General features: G+C 43.8%; 1 protein-coding gene across 1 annotated transcript in view; it reads left to right on the forward strand.

The window, feature by feature from the left end:
• Positions 1-22,543, forward strand: part of MMP24 (matrix metallopeptidase 24) — a 212,935-nt gene that overhangs the window by 157,380 nt on the left and 33,012 nt on the right. Inside the window, exons 4-5 of the mRNA XM_063455799.1 lie at positions 14,289-14,593; positions 17,992-18,153. Of these exons, the coding sequence (XP_063311869.1) occupies positions 14,289-14,593; positions 17,992-18,153 (467 nt within the window). The remainder of the gene's footprint in view (positions 1-14,288; positions 14,594-17,991; positions 18,154-22,543) is intronic.

Genomic DNA, 22,543 nt, shown 5'->3' on the forward strand with positions numbered 1-22,543 from the left:
GCTGAGCAAGGGTATGGGGCTGAGGAGGGGGACAGGAGCTGAGGAAGAGGGACAGGAGCATAGGAGGGGGGGGGGGCATGGGTTGAGGAAGGGGACATGGGCTGAGGTAAGGGATAGGGGCTGAGATAAGGGATAGGGGCTGAGATAAGGGATAGGGGCTGAGATAAGGGATAGGGGCTGAGGAAAGGGATAGGGACTGAGGAAAGGGATAGGGGCTGAGGAAAGGGACAGGGGCTGAGGAAAGGGACAGGGGCTGAGGAAAGGGACAGGGACTGAGGGGCTGAGGAAAGGGACAGGGACTGAGGGGCTGAGGAAAGGGACAGGAACTGAGGGACTGAGGAGGGGGACAGGGCCTTAAATAGGGGGACAGGGACTGAGGAGGGGGACAGGGCCTTAAATAGGGGGACAGGGACTGAGGAGGGAGACAGGGACTGAGGAGGGAGACAGGGACTGAGGAGGGGGACAGGGACTGAGGAGGGGGACAGGGACTGGGGAGGGGGACAGGGACTGAGGAGGGGGATAGGGACTGAGGAGGGGGACAGGGAATGGGGAGGGGGCAGGGACTGGGGAGGGGGACAGGGCCTTAAATAGGGGGACAGGGCCTTAAATAGGGGGACAGGGACTGAGGAGGGAGACAGGGACTGAGGAGGGGGACAGGGACTGAGGAGGGGGACAGGGACTGAGGAGGGGGACAGGGACTGAGGAGGGGGACAGGGACTGAGGAGGGGGGCAGGGACTGGGGAGGAGGACAGGGCCTTAAATAGGGGGACAGGGCCTTAAATAGGGGGACAGGGACTGAGGAGGGGGGGCAGGGCCTTAAATAGGGGGACAGGGACTGAGGAGAGGGACAGGGACTGAGTAAGGGGATAGGGCTTGAGGAGGGGGACAGGGACTGGGGAAAGGGACTAAGGAGGGCGACAGGAACTGAGGAAAGGGACTAAGGAGGGGTACAGGGCCTTAAATAGGGGGACAGGGACTGAGGAGGGAGACAGGGACTGAGGAGGGGGACAGGAACTGGGGAGGGAGACAGGGACTGAGTAAGGGGACAGGGCTTGAGGAGGGGGACAGGGACTGAGGAGGGGGGCAGGGACTGAGGAGGGGGGCAGGGACTGAGGAGGGGGACAGGGCTTGAGGAGGGGGACAGGGACTGAGGAGGGGGACAGGGACTGAGGAGGGGGGCAGGGACTGAGGAGGGGGGCAGGGACTGGGGAGGGGGGCAGGGACTGGGGAGGGGGACAGGGACTGAGGAGGGGGACAGGGACTGAGGAGGGATACAGGGACTGAGGAGGGGGACAGGGACTGAGGAGGGGGACAGGGACTGGGGAGGGAGACAGGGACTGAGGAGGGGGACAGGGCCTTAAATAGGGGGACAGGGACTGAGGAAAAGGATAAAAAAAAAAACAAAAAAAAACTAAAGTGCCTTCCCCACTCCCTGAGGCTTACCTTGGGCCAGGAGGGGTGGGACTGTATCTGGAACCTGCAGCCTGTGGAGTAAGCCGGCCTCTCCTGATGATGTCAGTAGGAGGGGGCGTGACTTCCTCTGCTCCCCAGCGGTCCTGTGAGAAGCGCAGAGAAAGTCACGCCCCCTCCTACTGACATCATCAGGAGAGGCTGGACGACTCCACTGACTGCAGGGGGAGAGGTGAGTTTAAAAATCCGAGTCCCCAGTCAGAGGCAGGGGATTCGGATTTGTGCTCCCCCCTGCTCTGGCAGCCGCTTGTGCCAGCCCTGGGTCCTGCAGGACTAGTAATGGGAACGGCGTTCCTGCTGTGGAAAAAGTGCAGGAACGCCGTTCCCACGCGTTCCTGCAGGACTCGAGCCCTGCTCCCTCCCCTAAATTAATACAGTGCCATCCCCCAAGCCCCTCTTCTCCTACCTTACAATGTGCTGTCCATTTTCCAGTTCCAGGCGAGACGCTCCTCTGGCACTGCGAGCAGGAGGGAAGGGGGAGTGGCTGCTGTGGTCTGTTTAGCAGACAGACAGACGCTCTGCCCTCTTGTGGGCGGAAGAGCAAGAATCGGGAAATATTTTTCCTGTCTTGATGGTCGCAGCCAGAGCTGAAAGCGACCCCAGGGCAGGCGGGCCGCAATTATGTTCACTGTGGGCCGCATGTTTGACATGTTTGGTTTATAATTATTCCAACACTTGGGTAGTATAAGGATTTAACATTTTGCTATCTAATAGCCAGAAAGTGCAAGCGCTTAGTAGATCATCCCCTGATATAAATGATCAGTGATGTCCAACAAACATATGTATCTTAACCCCTTAAGGACCAAACTTCTGGAATAAAAGGGAATCATGACATGTCACACATGTCATGTGTCCTTAAGGGGTTAAGACAGGGGCGTATTAGCCGCGAGGCAAACAAGGCATTTGCCTTGGGCGGCATTTTCCAGGGGGCGGCAACAAAAAGCCGCCCCCAAATGCCCAAGGCAAATGTCTTGTTAGCCTTGCGGCTAACAAGACATGCTGGGCGGTCGGCCGGCGCTGGCGGGCAGCTGGCGAGGGAGCACTTCCTCTGAGCTGTCTGCTCAGCTCCCTCGCGCGCCGCACAGTGAGGCTGGGAGCCGGAATATGACGTCATATTCTGGCTCTGCCTCCCAGCCTCACTGTGCGGCGCGCGAGGGAGCTGAGCAGACATCTCAGAGGAAGTGCTCCCTCGCCAGCTGCCCGCCAGCGCCGCCCGACCGCCCAGCAGCCACTGGACCACCAGGGAGAAAGATGACCGTTCCCCCCCCCCCAGCATTCCCAAAGGTAAGGAGGCTGGGGGGGGTTAAAGTAAAAAAAATAAAGTGTTAATGTGAGTGTGTGTGTGTGTCTGTTAGTGAGTGTGAGTGTGTGTGTGTCTGTTAGCGTGAGTGTGTGTGTGTCTGTTAGTGTGTGTGTGTCTGTTAGTGAGTGTGAGTGTGTGTGTGTCTGTTAGTGTGAGTGTGTGTGTGTTAGTGTGAGTGTGTCTGTTAGTGAGTGTGAGTGTGTCTGTTAGTGAGTGAGTGTGTGTCTGTTAGTGAGTGTGAGTGTGTGTGTCTGTTAGTGAGTGTGAGTGTGTGTCTATTAGTGAGTGTGAGTGTGTGTGTGTCTGTTAGTGAGTGTGAGTGTGTGTCTGTTAGTGAGTGAGTGTGTGTGTGTCTGTTAGTGAGTGAGTGTGTCTGTTAGTGAGTGTGAGTGTGTGTGTGTCTGTTAGTGAGTGTGTGTGTGTCTGTTAGTGAGTGTGTGTGTGTGTGTCTGTTAGTGTGTGTGTGTCTGTTAGTGTGTGTGTGTCTGTAAGTGTGTGTCTGTTAGTATGTGTCTGTTAGTGTGTGTGTCTCTTAGTGTGTGTGTCTGTTAGTGTGTGTGTCTGTTAGTGTGTTTGCCTGTGAGTGAGTGTGTGTCTGACTGTGTGTGTCTGTTAGTGTGTGTGTTTGCCTGTGAGTGTGTGTGTATGTTAGTGAGTGTGTGTGTCTGCTAGTTTGTGTCTGCTAGTGAGTGAGTGTGTGTCTGTTAGTGTGTGTCTGTTAGTGAGTGTGTTTGTCTGTTAGTGTGTGTCTGTTAGTGAGTGTGTTTGTCTGTTACTGAGTGTGAGTGTGTCTGTTAGTGTGTGTGTCTGTTAGTGTGTGTGTCTGTTAGTGTGTGTGTCTGTTAGTGTGTTTGCCTGTGAGTGTGTGTGTTTGCCTGTGAGTGTGTGTGTCGGTTAGTGAGTGTGTGTGTGTGTCTGACTATGTGTGTCTGTTAGTGTGTGTGTTTGCCTGTGAGTGTGTGTGTATGTTAGTGAGTGTGTGTGTCTGCTAGTTTGTGTCTGCTAGTGAGTGAGTGTGTGTCTGTTAGTGTGTGTGTTAGTGAGTGTGTTTGTCTGTTACTGAGTGTGAGTGTGTCTGTTAGTGTGTGTGTGTGTTTCTGTTAGCGAGTGTGTGTTTCTGTTAGCTAGTGAATGCGTATCTGCCAGTGAATGTGTGTGTGTGTATTTAGAATGCGGGGCGGGGTAACCACTGGGTTAAGTTGTAAAATGTTATCAGTTATAGCAACAACTTAGAAAAAAGGTTCCTGAGGAATTCTTGAAAAAGGTAACTTTGCAGAGTCCTTCAATCCAAGTCCAATGGCACAATGTATCTCTATATTCAATTGATGTGATGAATTTCAAATACCTTAAAAGATACAAAATCGGCAATAGTGTAACCCTGTTTATTAAAAAGGAAACCTTTCACCCCCTCTAGGAACACTTACATTAAAACAATGTGGTGCTCGTCTTCAAATACCACAATAAAAGCATGTATGCAGGCAGATAGGCAGAGTTACCACTCCGTTCAGGTGCTGTCCAGGACGGTCTCTGGTGTGTAAGCCGAAAGGTGATGCTCCCTGTTCGGAAGAACGCCGACGTAGATTCCCGCTGTTCTGTACTGCAGTGCCAAACAACCGCTGGCGTATCTACGCGTTTTGCCCGCTATTCGCTGGCTTTTTCAAGATAATGCAGCAGCCACTTCCTGCAACTCTTTTATACAGTAAAGATTTAAAGTGTCCAAGTCCATTTTATCTTTTCATTCACAAGTGAAACTAATGCTGTTCATTATCACTATCAAATCTGTATATATAATATACATTTGTTATTTTGCATGACACATAAACAACTAATATATAATTCATATATATATATATATATATACACAGTAAAATAGTGCAGTTACATCCTCCCCTTAGAAAAAAAAAATATATATTTTGGGGGATGTTTTCTAAATCAAAATTACAAATAAGACAAATTCCATCTAGAAATATATAAAGATATAAAAAATATATAGATATATAGGTATTGATATAAAAAATATCAGTGTAGATTGACCTGGCTTCAAATACATTTATTGCTTCATGGCTGTTAAAAGAGGTAATTCTCCAAAAGGGTTAATCTATTCTACAAAAACACCACAGATTACTCCAGTTTAAAAAAAAAAAAAAAAAATATATATATATATATATATAGATAAAAATATATAGATAAAAAAAAAAAAACGTTCATAGTCCTTCAGATGTAATTGTCTCCAGATACACTCCAGAAAAAACGAAACATGTGCAATTACGAAAAAAGATAAAGATAAAAATGCATGTGTAATTAAAAATGCATATATAATTAAAAATAAAAATAATATACACCAAGACTGTATAAATCATTCTCACTTTCATAGTTTACAGAATATTAAAAAGTTCAAATTCTGCATTCAAACCAAGGTGGGCCAAAGTTTTTGTATTTTTTAATTCTTTATTTGTCGTGCTCGTTTTGTTTCAATAAGAATACTTAGAATGAAGTCGAGCTTCATTATACCCTGTGGGTGCGATAGTAAGTCTAGCCCATTTTCCGAACCGAAATAAAGACCAGCAAAACATAAAACATAAATAACAGGCAATAGGAACTGGGTGGTAAGCTAGTTGGCAAGAGCCCTGTTACAGGCAAACTATTTTGGTGCCACAGTCCTTGGATACATTCAGGTGTCTGGGGCCTGTGGGCTTCGCATACTTGGGCCCAGCGGGGTGCTGTCATCTGGTTCCCAGTTTTCAGGGTGAGTAGCAGCTGCTGAGGGAGCTTGGGAAGGAAGTAGTCCTATTGCTTGCCAGAAAACTGAGGCTCCGGTCATAGTAGTGAGGTTGTGAGCAGTCCTGTTACGGTGGACAAGTAGGGAGCCAGTGTTCCCCCATGCCGGTCTTTCTTAGCATAGTTGTCACTATGGTTTTCTTAGCATAGTTGTCACTGGTCCAAAGTACTTGTGCCGGAGTAAGGTGGCTCTGGTGAGGTCTTGGAAGAATAAGAGCTGAGAGCCTTCAAAGGTCAGTGGTTGTTTACCTTTCAGGGCTGACATTACCTGCATTTTGTCGTGTACTGTCACACACTGCAGTATTACGTCCCGTGGTGTGTTGTGTGATATGCGGACTGAGCTAGTCACTCGGTAATTTTCTTTGCAATCGTCTCTGACAAAATTGAGGAGAGTAGGCGATGGATATAGTGCGGCAGTTCTTCAGTTGGAACTGTGCGGCGTTGCTCGTCTTCAAGGGACATTATTTGGGAAGCTAGCACCTGCTTGCAGTTGGAAGACCGAGGCCTTGAGTGTAGTTACATGTTCGTGAACTTCCACAAGGTCGTCCTCTGCGGTTATGACGCAGTCAGAAACATGTTGTATCTCCTTTTTGACAAGTGCGACATCCTCTGCTAATAACTTTTGTATGTCAGCCAAGAGTACCCTTAGGTCTCCTTTGGTGGTGGGGGCTGAGTCCTCAACGGATTGAGGGGTTCTTGTGTTGTTAGTTTCCCCACTTTCAGCAGCTGGAGCAACATTCAGCAGTTGTACCGCGGGTGCTGGTTCAGGTTGTGCGGCCTGAGCAACATCTCACCGATGTCCCTACCCTGCAAACCATTGCCGGCTGCGAGTTTTTGGGTGCGGAGACCCATGGTAGGAGAACCTGTGTCTGTTTGAGGTGGGGAATACTCCGGGTAGCTGCTTCCTTCTCCCTGTCCGCTTAGTAATGCCTCAAGACCCAGGAGTGGCGAGGCGTAGGCCGCGGATTTGCGCCACTACTTAGGCTGTTTGGGTGCCTGAAATAAAGGCATCAATCGATGCGGTGCTTTTTCAGGATGCCAGGTAAGAGCTTGTTGGGTTTGGATGGACCCCGGGTAGGGAGATATTTTGGTGATTGTGTCAGGATACAGGAGAGCAAGCAGAAATGGCGTCATTACAGGATGGCTGTCAGGCTTCGCCCTGGCCAAAGTTTTTAAATTGTAAATCCAAGACATTTTTTGGTAAGCAAATTTTTTAGCCAATTCACCTCCCCTCCAAGGAATGTTAACCTTCTGAATGCCACAATATTGCAAACCAGTCAGATCACTAGTATGGCAATCCATACATTTTTTAGAAAGGGAATGTTTACTAAACTGTCTTTTTATGTTATTCACATGTTCCCCCAATCTAACTTTCAAATTTCTCTTGGTTTCTCCCACGTATTGTAATCCACATGGGCAACTGAACAAATAAATAATTTGTTTAGAGTGACAAGTAATACAGTCTCTGATTTAGAATATTTTCTTATTCGCGAAGGAATGGAAGCTGGTGATTTTGCCATATGGTGGACCCACCATTTTGCAGATATTGCACTTCCCGCATTTAAAAAAACCTCTCTGAGTATTTAAAAAACGTGCCTCATGATTTATATTCCTATAGCTATGGACTAACTTTTCTTTTATGGTTGGTGCTCCCCTAAATATTATTTTTGGTTTTGGAGGAAAAATGGGAGCCAACAGTGAATCTTGCCCTAAAAAGGGCCACTATTCATAAATAATCCTTCCTAAAAACTGTGATTGTGACTATAATTAAAAACTATCGGACATTGACATTTATTGGGACATTCTGACTTTTTTATAGGCGGATTAAGCAATGATTTTCTATCTATAGTGATTATACTCTCTCTATAGACTCTGTAAGGAGATTTAAATCATATTCTTTCTCTAAAAACTGTTGTTTAACTTCCAATTGCTCCCCACAGATGTCAGGGTCCGTGCAATTTCTCTTGATCCTCTGGAACTCTCCATATGGGACATTTTTCAGCCACGGAGCAGCTGTTTTAGATTTAAGAACCCCACAGTCTAAATAGAAAACCAGATCTAAAAATTCAATGCTATTCGGACTATATTTGGATGTAAAAGAAAGATTAAAACTATTCTGATTCATATATAATAAAAAACAATTTAAGTCTTTCTCCTCTCCTTCCCAAATAAAAAAGCAGTCATCTATGAAGCGTCTATATAGGACAAGGTTCACCACCCAGAGATGTCCATGCCAGATAAATAAGTCTTCCCAGTAGGACATAAAAATATTGGCATAACTGGGCGCGAACCTAGTCCCCATTGCTGTGCCAGTTGTTTGTAGATAAGTTCCTAGAAGGGGTGAAAGGTTTCCTTTTTAATAAGCAGGGTTGTACTATTGCCAATTTTGTATCTATTAAGGTATTTGGAAATCATCACATCAATTGAATATAGAGATACATTGTGTCACTGGACTTGAATTGCAGGAAGCTGCAAAGTACCCTTTTTCAAGAAAACATCAGGAACCTTTTTTCTAAGTTGTTGCTATAACTGATACAATTTTACAACTTAAGATACATATGTCCGTTGGACATCACTGATCATTCATCTCAGGGGATGATCTACTAAGTGCTTGCACATTCTTGCTATTTCTATTTCATGAAAACTTGGGGAATGTTTTTTTATGTGTTGAGCTGCATTATAATTGTTGTACATTTGTAGAATTATTGATAGAACTTAGTACCATATATATATTTTTAGAGCTCTCTTATTGTTTTTATATTTTGCTGTCTAACAATGCCAAAAGAAGAAAATAAATACCCAGTGCCTTCATATTGTTGGTTTTTTTTTTTGGATGCTTTGGAGGGATAGACACATTGAGGTTGCGTTGTATGCAGTCTCTAAAAGCATGCATGCAGGTATTAGTTTTGAAGGTCACCATTTTTATCAGTTGATGTCACTTTGAGGCAAAATGTAATCTTTAATGAGATGAACTTAAATACACATTGAAGCAACAAAGCTCAAGAATAAATTGAAGTGCTAATTAAAGTGGACCTGTCAATCAAACTTGAGTGACAAATACCTTTTTTTGTAGGCATGACTATTTAACATGCACATTTTACTAAAGAAAACTAATATACCAATTTCTATCTGATGTTGACTCCATGGCTGGTGTAGTAAGCTGAAATGGCTTCCACCTGTCAACATATTAACCCTTGTATTTTTTGTGGTGGGACATGCTCTAGGGTAGGCAACCATCAGCACTCCAGATGTTGTGGACTGCGTCTCCCACAATGCTCTGAAAGCCATAAGGCAAGCAAAGCATCAGGGGAGATGAAGTCCACAACATCTGAAGTACCAAATATTGCCTACCCCTTCTGTAGAGCATCATGTCTTGTAGAAAATAAAATATACCTTTTTAAAAGTGATTGTGACCTAAAGTTGTCAGGCAATTTTTGCATTAATGGGTTAATTAAACTGTAAGCTATCCCAAAAATATATGCCATCTTCTACGTGTTTCATGAAAATCAGCCAGTGAAAAATAAATGTATTATCTTAAATTGTGGTGTATTAGACTTGCAAAAACATTAGTTTGAAGCATTTCACTCAAATAAAATTGCTGTTAATGGATACTGGAACAAATAGATTCCAAATTGCTCTTAATGAAATTGCATATTTTTGCATTTCGGGCAGATTTTTGTTTGCATCCTAAGGTTAACCACAATGCATCAAGTTTACTTATCGGCAACAAAACAACTTTAGCTTAATGAAGCAGTTTTGTTGTATGGATCATGCCTCATGCCAGTTCTCAGGGCCATTTAGGAGTTAAATCACTTTTGTTTCTTTTTTCACAGCCCTAACCATACCTCCCCTCGCTGTGATTCCCACCTCCTGCATTAAAAAAAATTGTTTAATTTTTAACCACATGTTAACTTGCTTTAGAAGTGTTTTATCTCCAGTTCTGTAAATTGAACTTTAATCAAACACAGGAGGCTTCTACAGCCTCTAGAAGGCTATTAACAAAGCAGGAGACAATAAATTCCAAATTAAACAGACTGTGCAATAAATGAAGTTTAAACATAAAATCTCTCTTTACAGAAAGAGTTAAGAAGGGCTGTGCAAGTCACATGCAGGGAGGTGTGACTAGGGCTGCATAAACATAGTGATTTAACAGCAGTAACACTACAAGTTCATGATCTACACACCAAATCTGCTTCATTAAGCTAAAGTTGTTTTGGTGCCTATAGTGTCCCTTTAACCCCTTAAGGACACATGACGTGTGTGACACGTCATGTTTCCCTTTTATTCCAGTAGTTTGGTCCTTAAGGGGTTAAACTGTAAGGTCTTCTAAAAATGGCATATCACTTTCGTAGGTACCACAATGAATTCACTTTCCATCTGCTCACCACCAGACCGTGCAAATTCACCCAGTTAAGTCCATTTGCAACCCAACCCTGAATTTTGTTAGTGCTCTGCGTGCTTCTTGTGTCACCCATAAGGCTATACTCCTGAAGTCCACTGCTATATGCAGTAGCAGAGGAACAGATCACAATTGCTAGGGCAATGGGGCACCCAATATATTATACACAGATACAGCTGTTAAACAATTGTGCTCACTCTCCAACTAATTCCCAGCAATTTCCCAAATGCACATGCCGCAGTACACGCTGTCACAGATAAACCAAAAAAAAGTAAATACACAATGGTAGTAAAAAATTACTTTGATGAACTTGAAAACTTTCACATTATGAACGTTAAGCACATGCATTGACACTGTTGTATTCACATAAACACAAATGCTCGCACAAACACTTGTTCACAAACAAGCACAACCACTCCAACCTGCTCTAAATATGGACTGCTCACAATACACATATTTTATACTGTATAGAAAATTAAATGGCAAACATCTATTTCTGTTGCAGTATATCTAAAAAAAAAAAAAAGGTGACAGACAGAAGAATTAAACATGGTATGTTTTTATAGAAACCGATAGACACAACTGATGGGCCAAGACCTCACCTGTCACACTGATGTGGCAGCTGTCATCTTCATTCAAACATTCAAACTAATGTTGCTGGATAAATAACAACCTGTCCTAGGTTGCAAAGAACTTCTGGGAAATAGCACAACCCTTAAAATAAAAAAAAAAAATTGTTTAACCCCTTCATAACAGATAGTGCCATCAACGTTGTCTCTTCCCCATAATAGAAGACATTTGTAATCATTTATATAGTGCATCTACTTATACACAATAAACACACAGACTCTAAGTTCAAGCAAAACAGGAAGGTCTTATAAAACAATCAAAATACCTTAGAAATGATATGCCGCAAAGATACGCATAATTATTAACAGAACACAGAATGGAACAAAAAAAGCAGAAATAGAGTGGACAGAGTAATAAAAAAAAATTAAGACGATGACTTGAAAATATAGTTAAGAAAACATTTATAGGAAAATGTTGAACTAGGTAAACCATAATTCATGTGTTTTTGCTTTCATGCAAGTTTTCTTTATAAGTTCTATGAGAATTATTTATGGAGACATTTTTACGCAACCACTGCCCCCCCAAAAAATGTAAAGAAAATATTCTAAGACTCTGTTTTACCTAATCTGCATATCTGAGTTACTCATAGGAATGGACATAGTTACATATAAATCTAGGTTGCACAAAAGTTAGTCGAAGTCAACCATTTAAACGCATCGTTTTGGGGGCGGAGCTAGCTGCAGACTAGCAAAGACGCATTGTACACAGCTCCGTACCAACGCAGGCAAAATACCCAATTTACCGGCGGAGATCGGTCACCTACCTCTCCCAAATGTAGCCCACGGGTAGGAGAAGTACAGATGGGCAAGAAAAACAAAAAAATCGAGGCCAGACAAACCTCCTTTCAGCCATGATATTGGCGAACTCCTGCGGAACTCGCAGAAGGCCGCGTGGGAGAAAATGGCGCTGGGGGAAGCTGAGTACTCCGACTCCTCAGAGGATTTTGGGAGCAGGTGCAGTGGCAGCCCAGTCCACCGGACACACAACCAAAACACCCCCAGCAGGGGAACCGGTCACCGCAGCCCTGTTCACCAAACTGTTCACAGAACTCAGGCAGGACTTAGCTGCCGACCGGGTAACCTTTAAAGAGGCTATGGAAAAGGCCAACACAAGGCTTACCTCTCTAGAGACCACCGCAAACGCCCAAGAGGCACAACTAGCTACTCTGGAACTGAGCCTGTCAGACCTCCGCAAACAACAACTCGACACAGCAGAAAAAGTGGAAGCCTTGGAGGAACACAGACGGAGAACCAACCTAAAGCTCAGAGGGGTGCCCGATGACATTGGGCTTGCTGACCTCCCACACTTCATAAGGCACCTTTTGGCAACGCTATTGCAGCCTAAACAAGCTAAAACTGTGAAGATAGACGGCCTGTTCCGCCTTCCCAAACCGGCAAACGCACCGCCAACCGCCACAGCTGACCTCATTCTGAAATATCAAACCCACCAAGACAAGACCGCAGTCTTGGCTGCAACCAGGGGGAAAATCCCTCTATTATTTGAGAACTCTCAGTTAACATTGTTTCCTGACCTTACAAGGAGCACACTAAGTTGGCGCAAATCGTTTCAACCGAACCTACAACACCTGAGAACCAACAATATCCAGTACCGCTGGGGTGCACTTTCACCTTCCAAGGGACTGCATACCGGGCAAAGAATCCGCAGGAACTTGACACCCACTTGGCCCGGCTGGGCCTGACCGCCCTGCAAAACGTAACAACGACCACCCTGACCCGGCTAGACCCCACCACAGTACCGGAATTTGTACCCAGATCGTCCCGGCGCACCACACCAGCAGGCAACACAACCTGAGGGAGTTACACAGAAAGGACGATTCTCCATCCCGTAGGATGCCATTGATCCCGCCGCCACACTCAATGACTATACTTACTACGTTATATTCGTTATTTTGCTTAATGATAACTATGATAGCACGCTGTTTATGTTCTCACAATTTTGTATTTTTACCCTGCCGTACCCAGCTAGAATGGGCCACTGTTCCCATTTATAGACTCCCTCTTTTCTAGCTGAGCCACACACAAGGGCCCGCACTAAGCGCGGATATTAGACAGAGAATTTCATTATAACGCTGGCTCCGGTATTCCCCCCTCCCCCCAACCAAGATGCTTCAGTTTACCTACTAATGTGAATCCCCGGAGGGGGCCACACCCACTACCTGGAGCACTTAAGCTAACACTTGACAGCCCAACTTCTGAATATACCTTATACTTATGCCCAGGGGGCAATACGTTTGCTATGTTTGCAATGTTATGTCGTTGACTACCATGTTTCTAACACACAAAGAAAAAAAATTAACTCACTCAGCGTGGCACCATGTTCCAGCCATTAACAACACTATTATTATTGTATGTGAACTTTAAGGGTGATAGCCCACATATTGTATTGATGCTTTTTCACATGCTGAGTGACCAAAATAAAGAATTTAAAAAAAAACAAAAAAAAACGCATCGTTTTATTACATTAATGGTCCGGAGAGCCAAGGCTGGTTAGAAAAGGAAACTTGCTCATTGGAGGTAGTAAGACAAAAAATGAGAGACAACTTCCTAATAGACAAACCCACAACACACAATAGAAACGCTCTCACCGTATTCCAGAAAACATGGGCTCCCTGGGAAGGATACAAGGAAACAGGTGGATCGGGAACTTGAGAGCTTTACCCCACACCTCATCTTTCTCCCTCACTACTGTCGATACTTCCCCTCTTTTTTAACCCTACATAAAGGACACCCCTTTCATATACTCTATCAACGAAGACAATGCAAATCCTTGAACCTAAAATACTCACAGTAAAACAAACAAGGTCATACCAACCTACCGCAAGAATTGACATGCACTGGATAAACCTCAAAATGGATCAGATGCGTGTGACAGAAGATCACCCTGGAGCGTCTGAATTTCCTTTTCCAAAACCTATGTTATCTATGTTTAATTGTTAGTATTTTGTGTTACTGATTACGGGCTTGTCGCCCTGATTTATAATATGTCTGAAAATATGCTGCTTCTGTTGTTCTGTTTACCGTCACCATTAAAACCATTATTATATGTGGCTATAAATAATTCATGTAAACATATTTTTCTGTTAAATAAAGGGAAATCCTGAATGGCACAGCGTGGCACTTTACCATGCATACGCGATAGCCTCCCAATACGTTTCTACGCAAAAGCATCGGATTGGTTGAGATCATCAAATTTTATGATCTCAGCCAAGGAGGCGGATCTGAGGCAGAGCCAGCGGCGGCAGACGCGCGTAGCGCTGGAATGAAGAAGAGTTTTTTTTACTTATTTAATGGGGGCAAGGGGAGTCTGGCCACCTAAAATTAGTTTTAACACTGTAGTGTCAGTAATACACATTTGTATTCCTGACACTGTAGTGTTCCTGAATACCATAATGGCAATCAGATTTCTCCTTGGATCAACAACTTGTTCACATACATATTAATTATATCTTTCAATATTCTTTTTTTTTTTTCAATAAAAAAAAAAAAAAAAATTAAAAAAAAAACATAAAACCCTTTCCTAGGCCAAATACTGTATTTCCAATTAGGATATTTCCAATTGTTTAACTAGTTTGCACAGACAATAAGATTCCTTTGTTTAACTTGGCTTGTTTTCCATAACAGTTTCTAGCTTTGTTTTATGATATGTGTACAGTGATTATGGTACTAGCGTCTATTTTCTTTATTTCAGCATACACAACTATACTCCCAAGGTCGGAGAGCTGGACACCCGTCGAGCTATTCGACAAGCTTTTGACGTATGGCAGAAAGTCACTCCACTGACATTCGAAGAGGTCCCGTACCATGAGATTAAAAATGAACGGAAAGAGGCTGACATTATGATATTTTTTGCCTCTGGTTTTCATGGAGACAGTTCTCCGTTTGACGGAGAAGGTGGTTTTTTAGCACATGCCTATTTTCCTGGACCTGGTATAGGAGGTGATACTCATTTTGATTCCGATGAGCCATGGACGCTAGGGAACTCAAACCACGATGGTAAGCCAATCAGAGGGATGGGAGGCCCTTTTTTTTTTTAAAGAACAAAAAAACATGTTTTTATTCAGAATGTCAGGCAGGAAATACACTACATGAGAATTGAAAGTAAAACATTCAATATGACATCAAGGTGACATTCTCTTTTCTAATAGCAAAAGGATTTATTTGTTAATATAACATTGTAAGCAGTGAGGAGAGAGAGATTGTTTAGGTTGTGAAAAAAACAAAGGGACATGCATCATTTTGAGACAACTGTCTCAATCAAAAGCTTTAGCTTTGGAGGAGACAGTTGCCTCAATATGCTGGCTGAAAAAAGCAGGCAAATATAATTAATTCTATTTTTTTATTCTTCATTCAGGCTGTCCTCACGGTCGTAAAACAAATTGCTCGGTATTGAGGATGTGCTGCCAAGCATGCGCAAGAGAGCAGGTCTACTTTCAGGAAAACTTCCCTGAACATAGATTAGCTCACTAGCGCAGGAAACCCTGCGGATCTATGTTCGGGGAAACTTCCCTTGAACTTAGATTAGCTTACTAGCGCAGGGAATCCCGTGAATTAGCTCACTACTGCAGGGAATTGCTGAAATCTATCTTTGGGGAAAATTCCCCAAACATAGACCAGCTCTCTAACGTGGGGAATCCCTTGAATCCACACACTAGAGAGCTGGTCGTAAGTGCGAGCCGTCATAAAACAGGTAGGTCGTTAAGTGAAGACCACCTGTATTTATCTGCTTCTTCTTATACTTTACACACACACTCCAGGGAGGACACTGAGCCAACCAATTAGTGTGCTATCCTTAGGAATGCTGGAAAATTGCATTGAACATGTCTGACAGATTTACACATGTGCAGATGGAAGATCTCTTTACCATGCCAAATGGGGAGAAGAGAGAAAGTCTGATCAGTGTGATCATGCAGACCAGGCTCTGGTGTTTGATTTATCTCTCTCCTGCTGCTGCTCAACGATGACCTGTTTATGTCATTAGTAGACTGGTCTAAAACTGAGATGGGTACTTAAAAGGTGGGGAGCTGAAGAAACTCCCATAGCTGATAGGCATGCCAATAATGCAATATGACATTTATCACATACTTCTCATACTGCCTTATTTTGGTTTGTATATTTGTTTAAAAGTGTCTGCTTGCTGGTCTAAAAATCTATTTTCAAGTAAAGTATGTCCCTTTAATTTGGTTATCTCCATGTCAGATAAGAGACATGGTTAAAGGGATTCTATAGTGCCAGGAAAATAAAGCCATTTTCCTGGCACTATAGAATCCTACAGTGCCTCCCTCGCACCCACCCTCTTGCTGCGCTGAAGGGGTTAAAACCTCATTCAGTGACTTACCTGAATACAGCATCGATGTCCAATGGCCGCGCTCGCATTAGGATTTCCCCATAGGAAAGCATTATTTAATTCTTTCCCATGGGGAAAAAATCTGACGCTGGAGTTCCTCATGCAGAGCATGAGGACATCAAGTGTCAGATAACACCAAAGGTTCGTTTCAAACCAGGAAGCCCTCTAGTGGCTGTCTGGTAGACAGCCACAATAGGTGGGATTAATACTGTATAGTAATTATTGCAGTTTCTCAAAACTTCAATAATTACTATTGCAGGGTTAAGGAACATGGGACATTGCACCCAGACTACTTCAATGAGCTGAAGTGGTCTGGGTGCCTACAGTGTCCCTTTAAGCATAAAAGCATGCAAAAAAAAAACACTAGAAAACTAAAACATAAAACAATAGCAAACATATAATTATAACAAGGAAGACTCCTTTTTAAAATTATATATGGTTTGTTTAACGGTCAGTTGAGTTTATCTGGCATCAGAAGGTGGACAGCCAAATAGTCTGTTTTTCTAGTTTTGGAGATCCAGAAGTACAAATCTAATCATGAACCAATTATTCAGATTAACATTTCAGCTGGTTTAGGCAGTGTAGAAACTTAGCTTCATTGCTGCACGCATCAACTTGATTCGTAAAAGGAATTCTTGCAGTAAGGGCACATTCATTTGTACTGATTTTTGTACTGATTTTTGTATCCACATTTTCAGTGGGTTTGAACAATATGATTAATGACTTAGTGTTAAGCCTCTTCTAACAAATGTAGTAATAGGTAGAACAATGGCATAAAATAAGTGTATGCACATAATAGATTTATATGGGAGCGGCTGACAAGTTCTACAGTAGAAAACTTTAGCTATTATAAGCCACCAAAGTTGTGCCTAGTCTGTATTTGAGTTAAAATATAGAGTTATTAAAAGGATGGTTTTCCATAGTGCTTTTAACCTACTTAAAGGAAACCTGTCATTTTTTGTCATTATTAACAGATAACCTGAATTAAAGACTCTGTAGATATTATTTTGTAATTTATACATGTAAGTAATACCATCCAAGCTTCCCCTTGCTTTGGAGATGGCCATCTTTAACCCCTTAAGGACCAAACTTCTGGAATAAAAGGGAATCATGACGTGTCACACACGTGGTGTGTCCTTAAGGGGTTAAAGAGACACAAGAGACCCCTGCCACTTCATCTCATTGTCCCCTTAACCCTACAATAAGGAGAAACCTCAATGTTTACATTGCAAGGTCAAGGCAATCTGTAGTGACAACGCTTCCCGGATTCTAATGGAGTTTAGCTTCGTGAAACAACACTTTTCATAAGGACATCAGTGTCTTCAAAATCCCCATAGGAAAGCTTTGATTCAATGCCCCCCTCCCACCCTAAGCTCCAGTCGCACACTCTCCTACATTTTAATCTATTCCAGGGTGCTGTCTCTCCTAACATTCTGCGGTATATCGTTCTGTTGCATCTACTTTTCCTTTTCCTTTACGCTGTTGAATTCTCACAAATCTATTGTATTTGAGATTCGCTCTGTTTTGTCACAGGCGATGTTTACTATAATATAACAAAAACACAAATCAGACAAATCAACCTTTTATTGATATTGTGCATTACTTATATACTTATGTAGATCTTTTTTTGCATTATGTTACATCTACCCTATTTCTGACTGTGGACTAAATAAAGAATATATATATTAAAAAACATAATATACAGGGATATAATTTCTAATAGGTGGGGTAATAGCTGCTTGATCCAAGGAGACATCTGACTGCTATTTTGGGGTCAAGAAGGAATGTTTTTCCTAGTTTGTTGCAAAATTGGAAGTGCTTCAAACTGGGGTTTTTTGCCTTCTTTTGGATCAACAGCAAAAACATAAGTGAGGAAGGCTGAACTTGATGGACGCAAGTCTCTTTTCAGCTATGTAACTATGTAAAAATGCAATATGTTATTTTATTAAGACCATATTGTAGGCCATAGAAAGTAATGCAATGTAATTCTGTGCAGGTGATTTCAATTTCCCATGTACTTACAATCTATACTTTATTCTCTGTCTAGGTAATGATCTATTTCTTGTTGCTGTCCATGAGCTTGGTCATGCCTTAGGGCTGGAGCACTCCAATGACCCTAGTGCCATAATGGCCCCTTTCTACCAATATATGGATACGCATAACTTTAAGCTTCCCCAGGATGATTTACAAGGAATTCAGAAAATCTATGGTGAGTATTCTAGACTTGGTGTATACCAGAGGAATACTCTCTGCCTGACTTCATAGTGCCAACTGTAAACTTTGCTGTAGGTGTAATGGTGGTTTGGGGCTGTGTTTGAAGGCTAGGTGCTACAACATTTAAGAACATTGCAGATGATTCCATGTTTCCTTCTTTGTGGTATTAGTTTGGTTAAAGTGAGGGCCTTACAGATTTTACCAGTGACTCAACAGTGATCTCAACCTCACTCAACACATTTGCTTATTAATTGGAACTGCAGATGTGAACCAGGTCTCACTGACCAACATCAGTCCCCAGGCTTACTAACCCTTGTTTTCCAATAAAAGCAAATTTCTGAAGTTTTGAAAACGTTTCCCAGAAAACAGGAGATTGTTTTAGCAGCAAAGACTGAACCAACGTCGTATTGATGGGGAAGATTCTGAAATCAGATTTTCAAAAGCAGGTTTCACCTTTACCTAATGTCGAAGTTATGTATATATTTTTTTTATTTGGCCAGCAATGCCTTCATAAGGAATGGTAGTTAGAAGAAGAGCGATATATTTTGTGTCTGTTGATAACTGGAATAAGCTTAGCTGTTTTAAGTCTATGGTTACAGTTACAACCATGAGTCTTTTGGGGTAAGTCTGTGTAGCGGACCCTGGGTAACCCGACTGGTTACCTCCGCTAGGCATAAATGAAGAGACCCATTTCCACTCCAGTAACTGGACGATACGCAGTTCCAGGGGTACAACAACAATCTTTATTGGCCACCCTCTGCTTTATACTCTCCCTGTGCAAGGGGTGGAACACAGGTAAATGACACTGTGCCCTCCAAAGGTCCTCCCCCTCCCAGGGGTCATATATTGGAACCGGAACCCTAGTACCTTTGTCCCCTGTTCCTGTAACCAAAATACAGTGTTTCCGGGGGCGGGGCTTAACCGCGGAACGGAGCGGACACCATTTTCGCGAGCTCCGACGGTGCTCTGCTCATTCCGACGGATATCCTCGGATAAACTGTCCATCCACCATATCACACACCAGCATCTACATCCCGGTGTCTCCCAGTATCGGCACATGCCGTTCTTTGCTGGTTACGGACAGAACCGGCGACGGAAGAAGCCTGCGGCCTACCATCATGCTACACGCCTGGAGGATTTCCTGGGGCACATCTCCCTCCAGCACAACTGGAGCACAGTCATCCACTTACCTGCAGATCAGCCCTCAACCATGGGAAGACACTCACAGAAACCTCTCTCAGGTACCTCAAGCGAATCCCAAGACATAGGGGCCCTATTACAGCGCCAAACCCTTCCCAAAATGGCGGCCCCAGCCAACCAGCAGGCCCTAGCAGACCCAAACACCTGACTACCCTCAAGCACAAACCCTGCCACAAACACCAGAACACACAGCTGCAGCCTTACCTGATATATCAGCTCTGGCCACCAAGCATGATATTAAAAATCTCTTCACCGAATTCCGCCAGAAGCTAGCAACTGACATAGCAGTCATCCAGGCTTACTTACAAGTGGTTACAGACAGGGTGAGAGCCACAGAAGAGGACATCATAGATATGAGGCGGGAAATGATAACTGTACAAGGCTCCCTGCAAAACGTCCACAAAACCCAGCAAGCATTTTCCACGCAACTTGCTACGCTGGAGGACCGTTCCAGGCGTAATAACCTGAAGATAAGAGGGGTACCCGAGTCCGTCACCATGGACGAAATGCCCCACTACCTGCGATGACTAACAGCCTCCCTATTACCGCCAACACATGCCAAAAAGCTCGCTTTTGATGGCATGTTCCGCCTACCAAAATCACCTAGGGCCTCAGCAAGTGCCGTGAGTGATATCATAGTTCGCTGCGCCCTGGCTCAAGACAATAAAGCACTCCTCTCAGCTATACGAAACCAAACACCATACACATTTGAGGATACTGACCTGTCCTTCTACCAAGACCTGTCGAGGTCCACCCTGCAATGGCGCAAAACGCTCCACCCAACTACGAGCCAACTGAGAACCGCAGGAGTTACATACCACTGGACCACTCCACGAGCCCTCACAACCCACAACGGATCTAGCCACGTGATCACCGCGGCCGAAGAAGCACCTACACTGCTGCGGGCACTGGGACTGTCTGCCCTTGGCGAGGTGTCAAGAGATCGGAGAGGAACATCCACTTGGGACCCGACCACAGTAGTTCCCTTCACCCCACGAAACTGCCCGACCACGAGCACCGGGACATGACTAAGCTCGGACCGCAACGAGCAGCAGGCAACAAGGGACTGTACTCATAACACACAGTTTGACCTAAGTTTAAACAGTTTTCTTTGGTTTCTGTTCTCCAGCTGGCTAGACAAGGCTACCGCAACCTACATACCCCCCATGTGCAGAGCTAGGGATATACTGACCCTCCCTACGAGGCTTTGAATGGAGGGGCAACGCTCCGTGAGATAGGGATGCAGGAGTAGGGCTCTACACCCACCGCAACTCCCCCCCCTCCCGCAGCCCCCTTGGTTAGGGGCCCCGCAACCGGCCCAAGCTCCCCTCGAAGCAACAACACTATCATCTTTAGCCCAGGCCCGACAAGCGAGGCTGATTAAAAGACGGAGGCACACACTACCACGCACACCCATATACTTAAACCCACATCAAGCTACATGACCATACTTAGCAGCCACCAAACTGCCTACCCCCAATCGGATTCAGCTCAGACAACCTCAGCTACAGTTCACTTCCACCCGGCTACATTGCAGGCTCGGCATCAAGAGAAGCACAGGTTGAAGGGTGCCGTCCCTAACATGCAAAAGGGTACCCGAAGAGCACTCCCTAGACAGACACGTAACTCCGTCAATAATAATAATAATAATAACAATAGCCTAAGCAAAAGCAGTATTTATGCCTGATTTTGCACATGCTAGCACACTATATCATCACAACAAGCACCCTGTCAGACATGCAAACCAAACGTTTAATATTGTTGTTTTTATGCAAGGTCTGACTCAGGTCAGAACCTTTTACCTATTGCCTGAACCACAAAAATGGTGCATCTTTATCCATATGCTTTGTATACGCAAACTGCTTTCTCGCATTGCCTATTAATGTCATTTTATACCCTGCAAACGATATTTCACATGCACTGAAAAAATAAAGAATTATAAAAATACAGTGTTTCCCACTTCCCGTGGCAGAGGGGTCTTCTACCCAGGATTTTCTTTGCCTGGGAGTCCCAGAGCAGGAAAGGTTCCCAGGCACAGAAAGCCCGCCAAACCGCCATTGTCCCCACAGAGTGTCCCCACCAATTTCAGGGACCCCCAGAACGGTAACCGGTAGGAACCGCCTCTGTTCGTCTCTGGGTGAAACCAAGCAAGGGAAGCGTCTCTTTTTGGGACACAAATGCTCCCCCTGGCCGGTGTGCGTCTATTTGAAATGCGGCCACCCAGGGAAGCACTCATTAATTACTTCCCTTGCGGTTTCACACTTATGTTGCAAGTTGCCAACGTTCTAATTGATTGGTGTAAACACTCCAAGGGGAGCTGGAGAGGTCCTCGTTCGGGAGCTGAACGAGGTAGGAAGCAATCAGCGAATGCTCCCCCTGGATGGCGTTCATCTAACTAATGGGTCAGCACCCACCGAGGCTTCTCTTGCGTTAGCGAGGTGTAAACATTCTAAACAAACATTCTAAATCGGGTATTGGGGTGGTCCCCATTTGAGAGACGAACGGACTAAATTCGTACGCGGTCTCCCGAACGGGGAGCAGGTAAGACACACAAGTAATCACGAATACATGGGGAATATAATCAAATACACTACCACACTTCACGGTTTAGCTGTGATCCCGCTACAGTCTGTAACACCTCTTTGCAAATTTTGAATCTGTAATTTGTGATCCTTTTGCAAAATTGCTCTTAATTGTTTTCCCTGTTGGGTGGAAAATGTTTGCTGAGCTTGTACCATATTCTTTCTATGTTTTATGATGGACTTAATGGTTCTCTGGAGTATATTCAAAGTTTAAGATATTTTTTTAATAACCAAGAATGTCTGCAGAGCTTTATCTAAGACTTGTTTTGATGGTATCTTGGTCTTCATAAAACTGTTTTTTTTTTTTAAACATGAATCCTGGATACCATTATTGCACCTGAGTTTATTTTGATGATTCAAAGGAAAATGGACGGATATTTACGCAACCAGCAAATGTCTGTTTCTATTCTTTAATTAACTATATTTTCACAAAAAAATATATACATATTATGCGCCTTCAATGTGGTAGATACCGGTATATCGTTTAAATCAAAAGTGAAAAATCTCAGTAATATTTATCTTAATTCCATTTTGTAACACTTAAAAGGATGGAAACCTCAAAAGGGCTAAAAATTGTACATTTTACAGTGCACCTCCTTTATT

The sequence above is a fragment of the Pelobates fuscus genome, chromosome 5 (genome assembly GCF_036172605.1).
Source record: "Pelobates fuscus isolate aPelFus1 chromosome 5, aPelFus1.pri, whole genome shotgun sequence".
In the NCBI taxonomy this organism is placed as follows: Eukaryota; Metazoa; Chordata; class Amphibia; order Anura; family Pelobatidae; genus Pelobates; species Pelobates fuscus.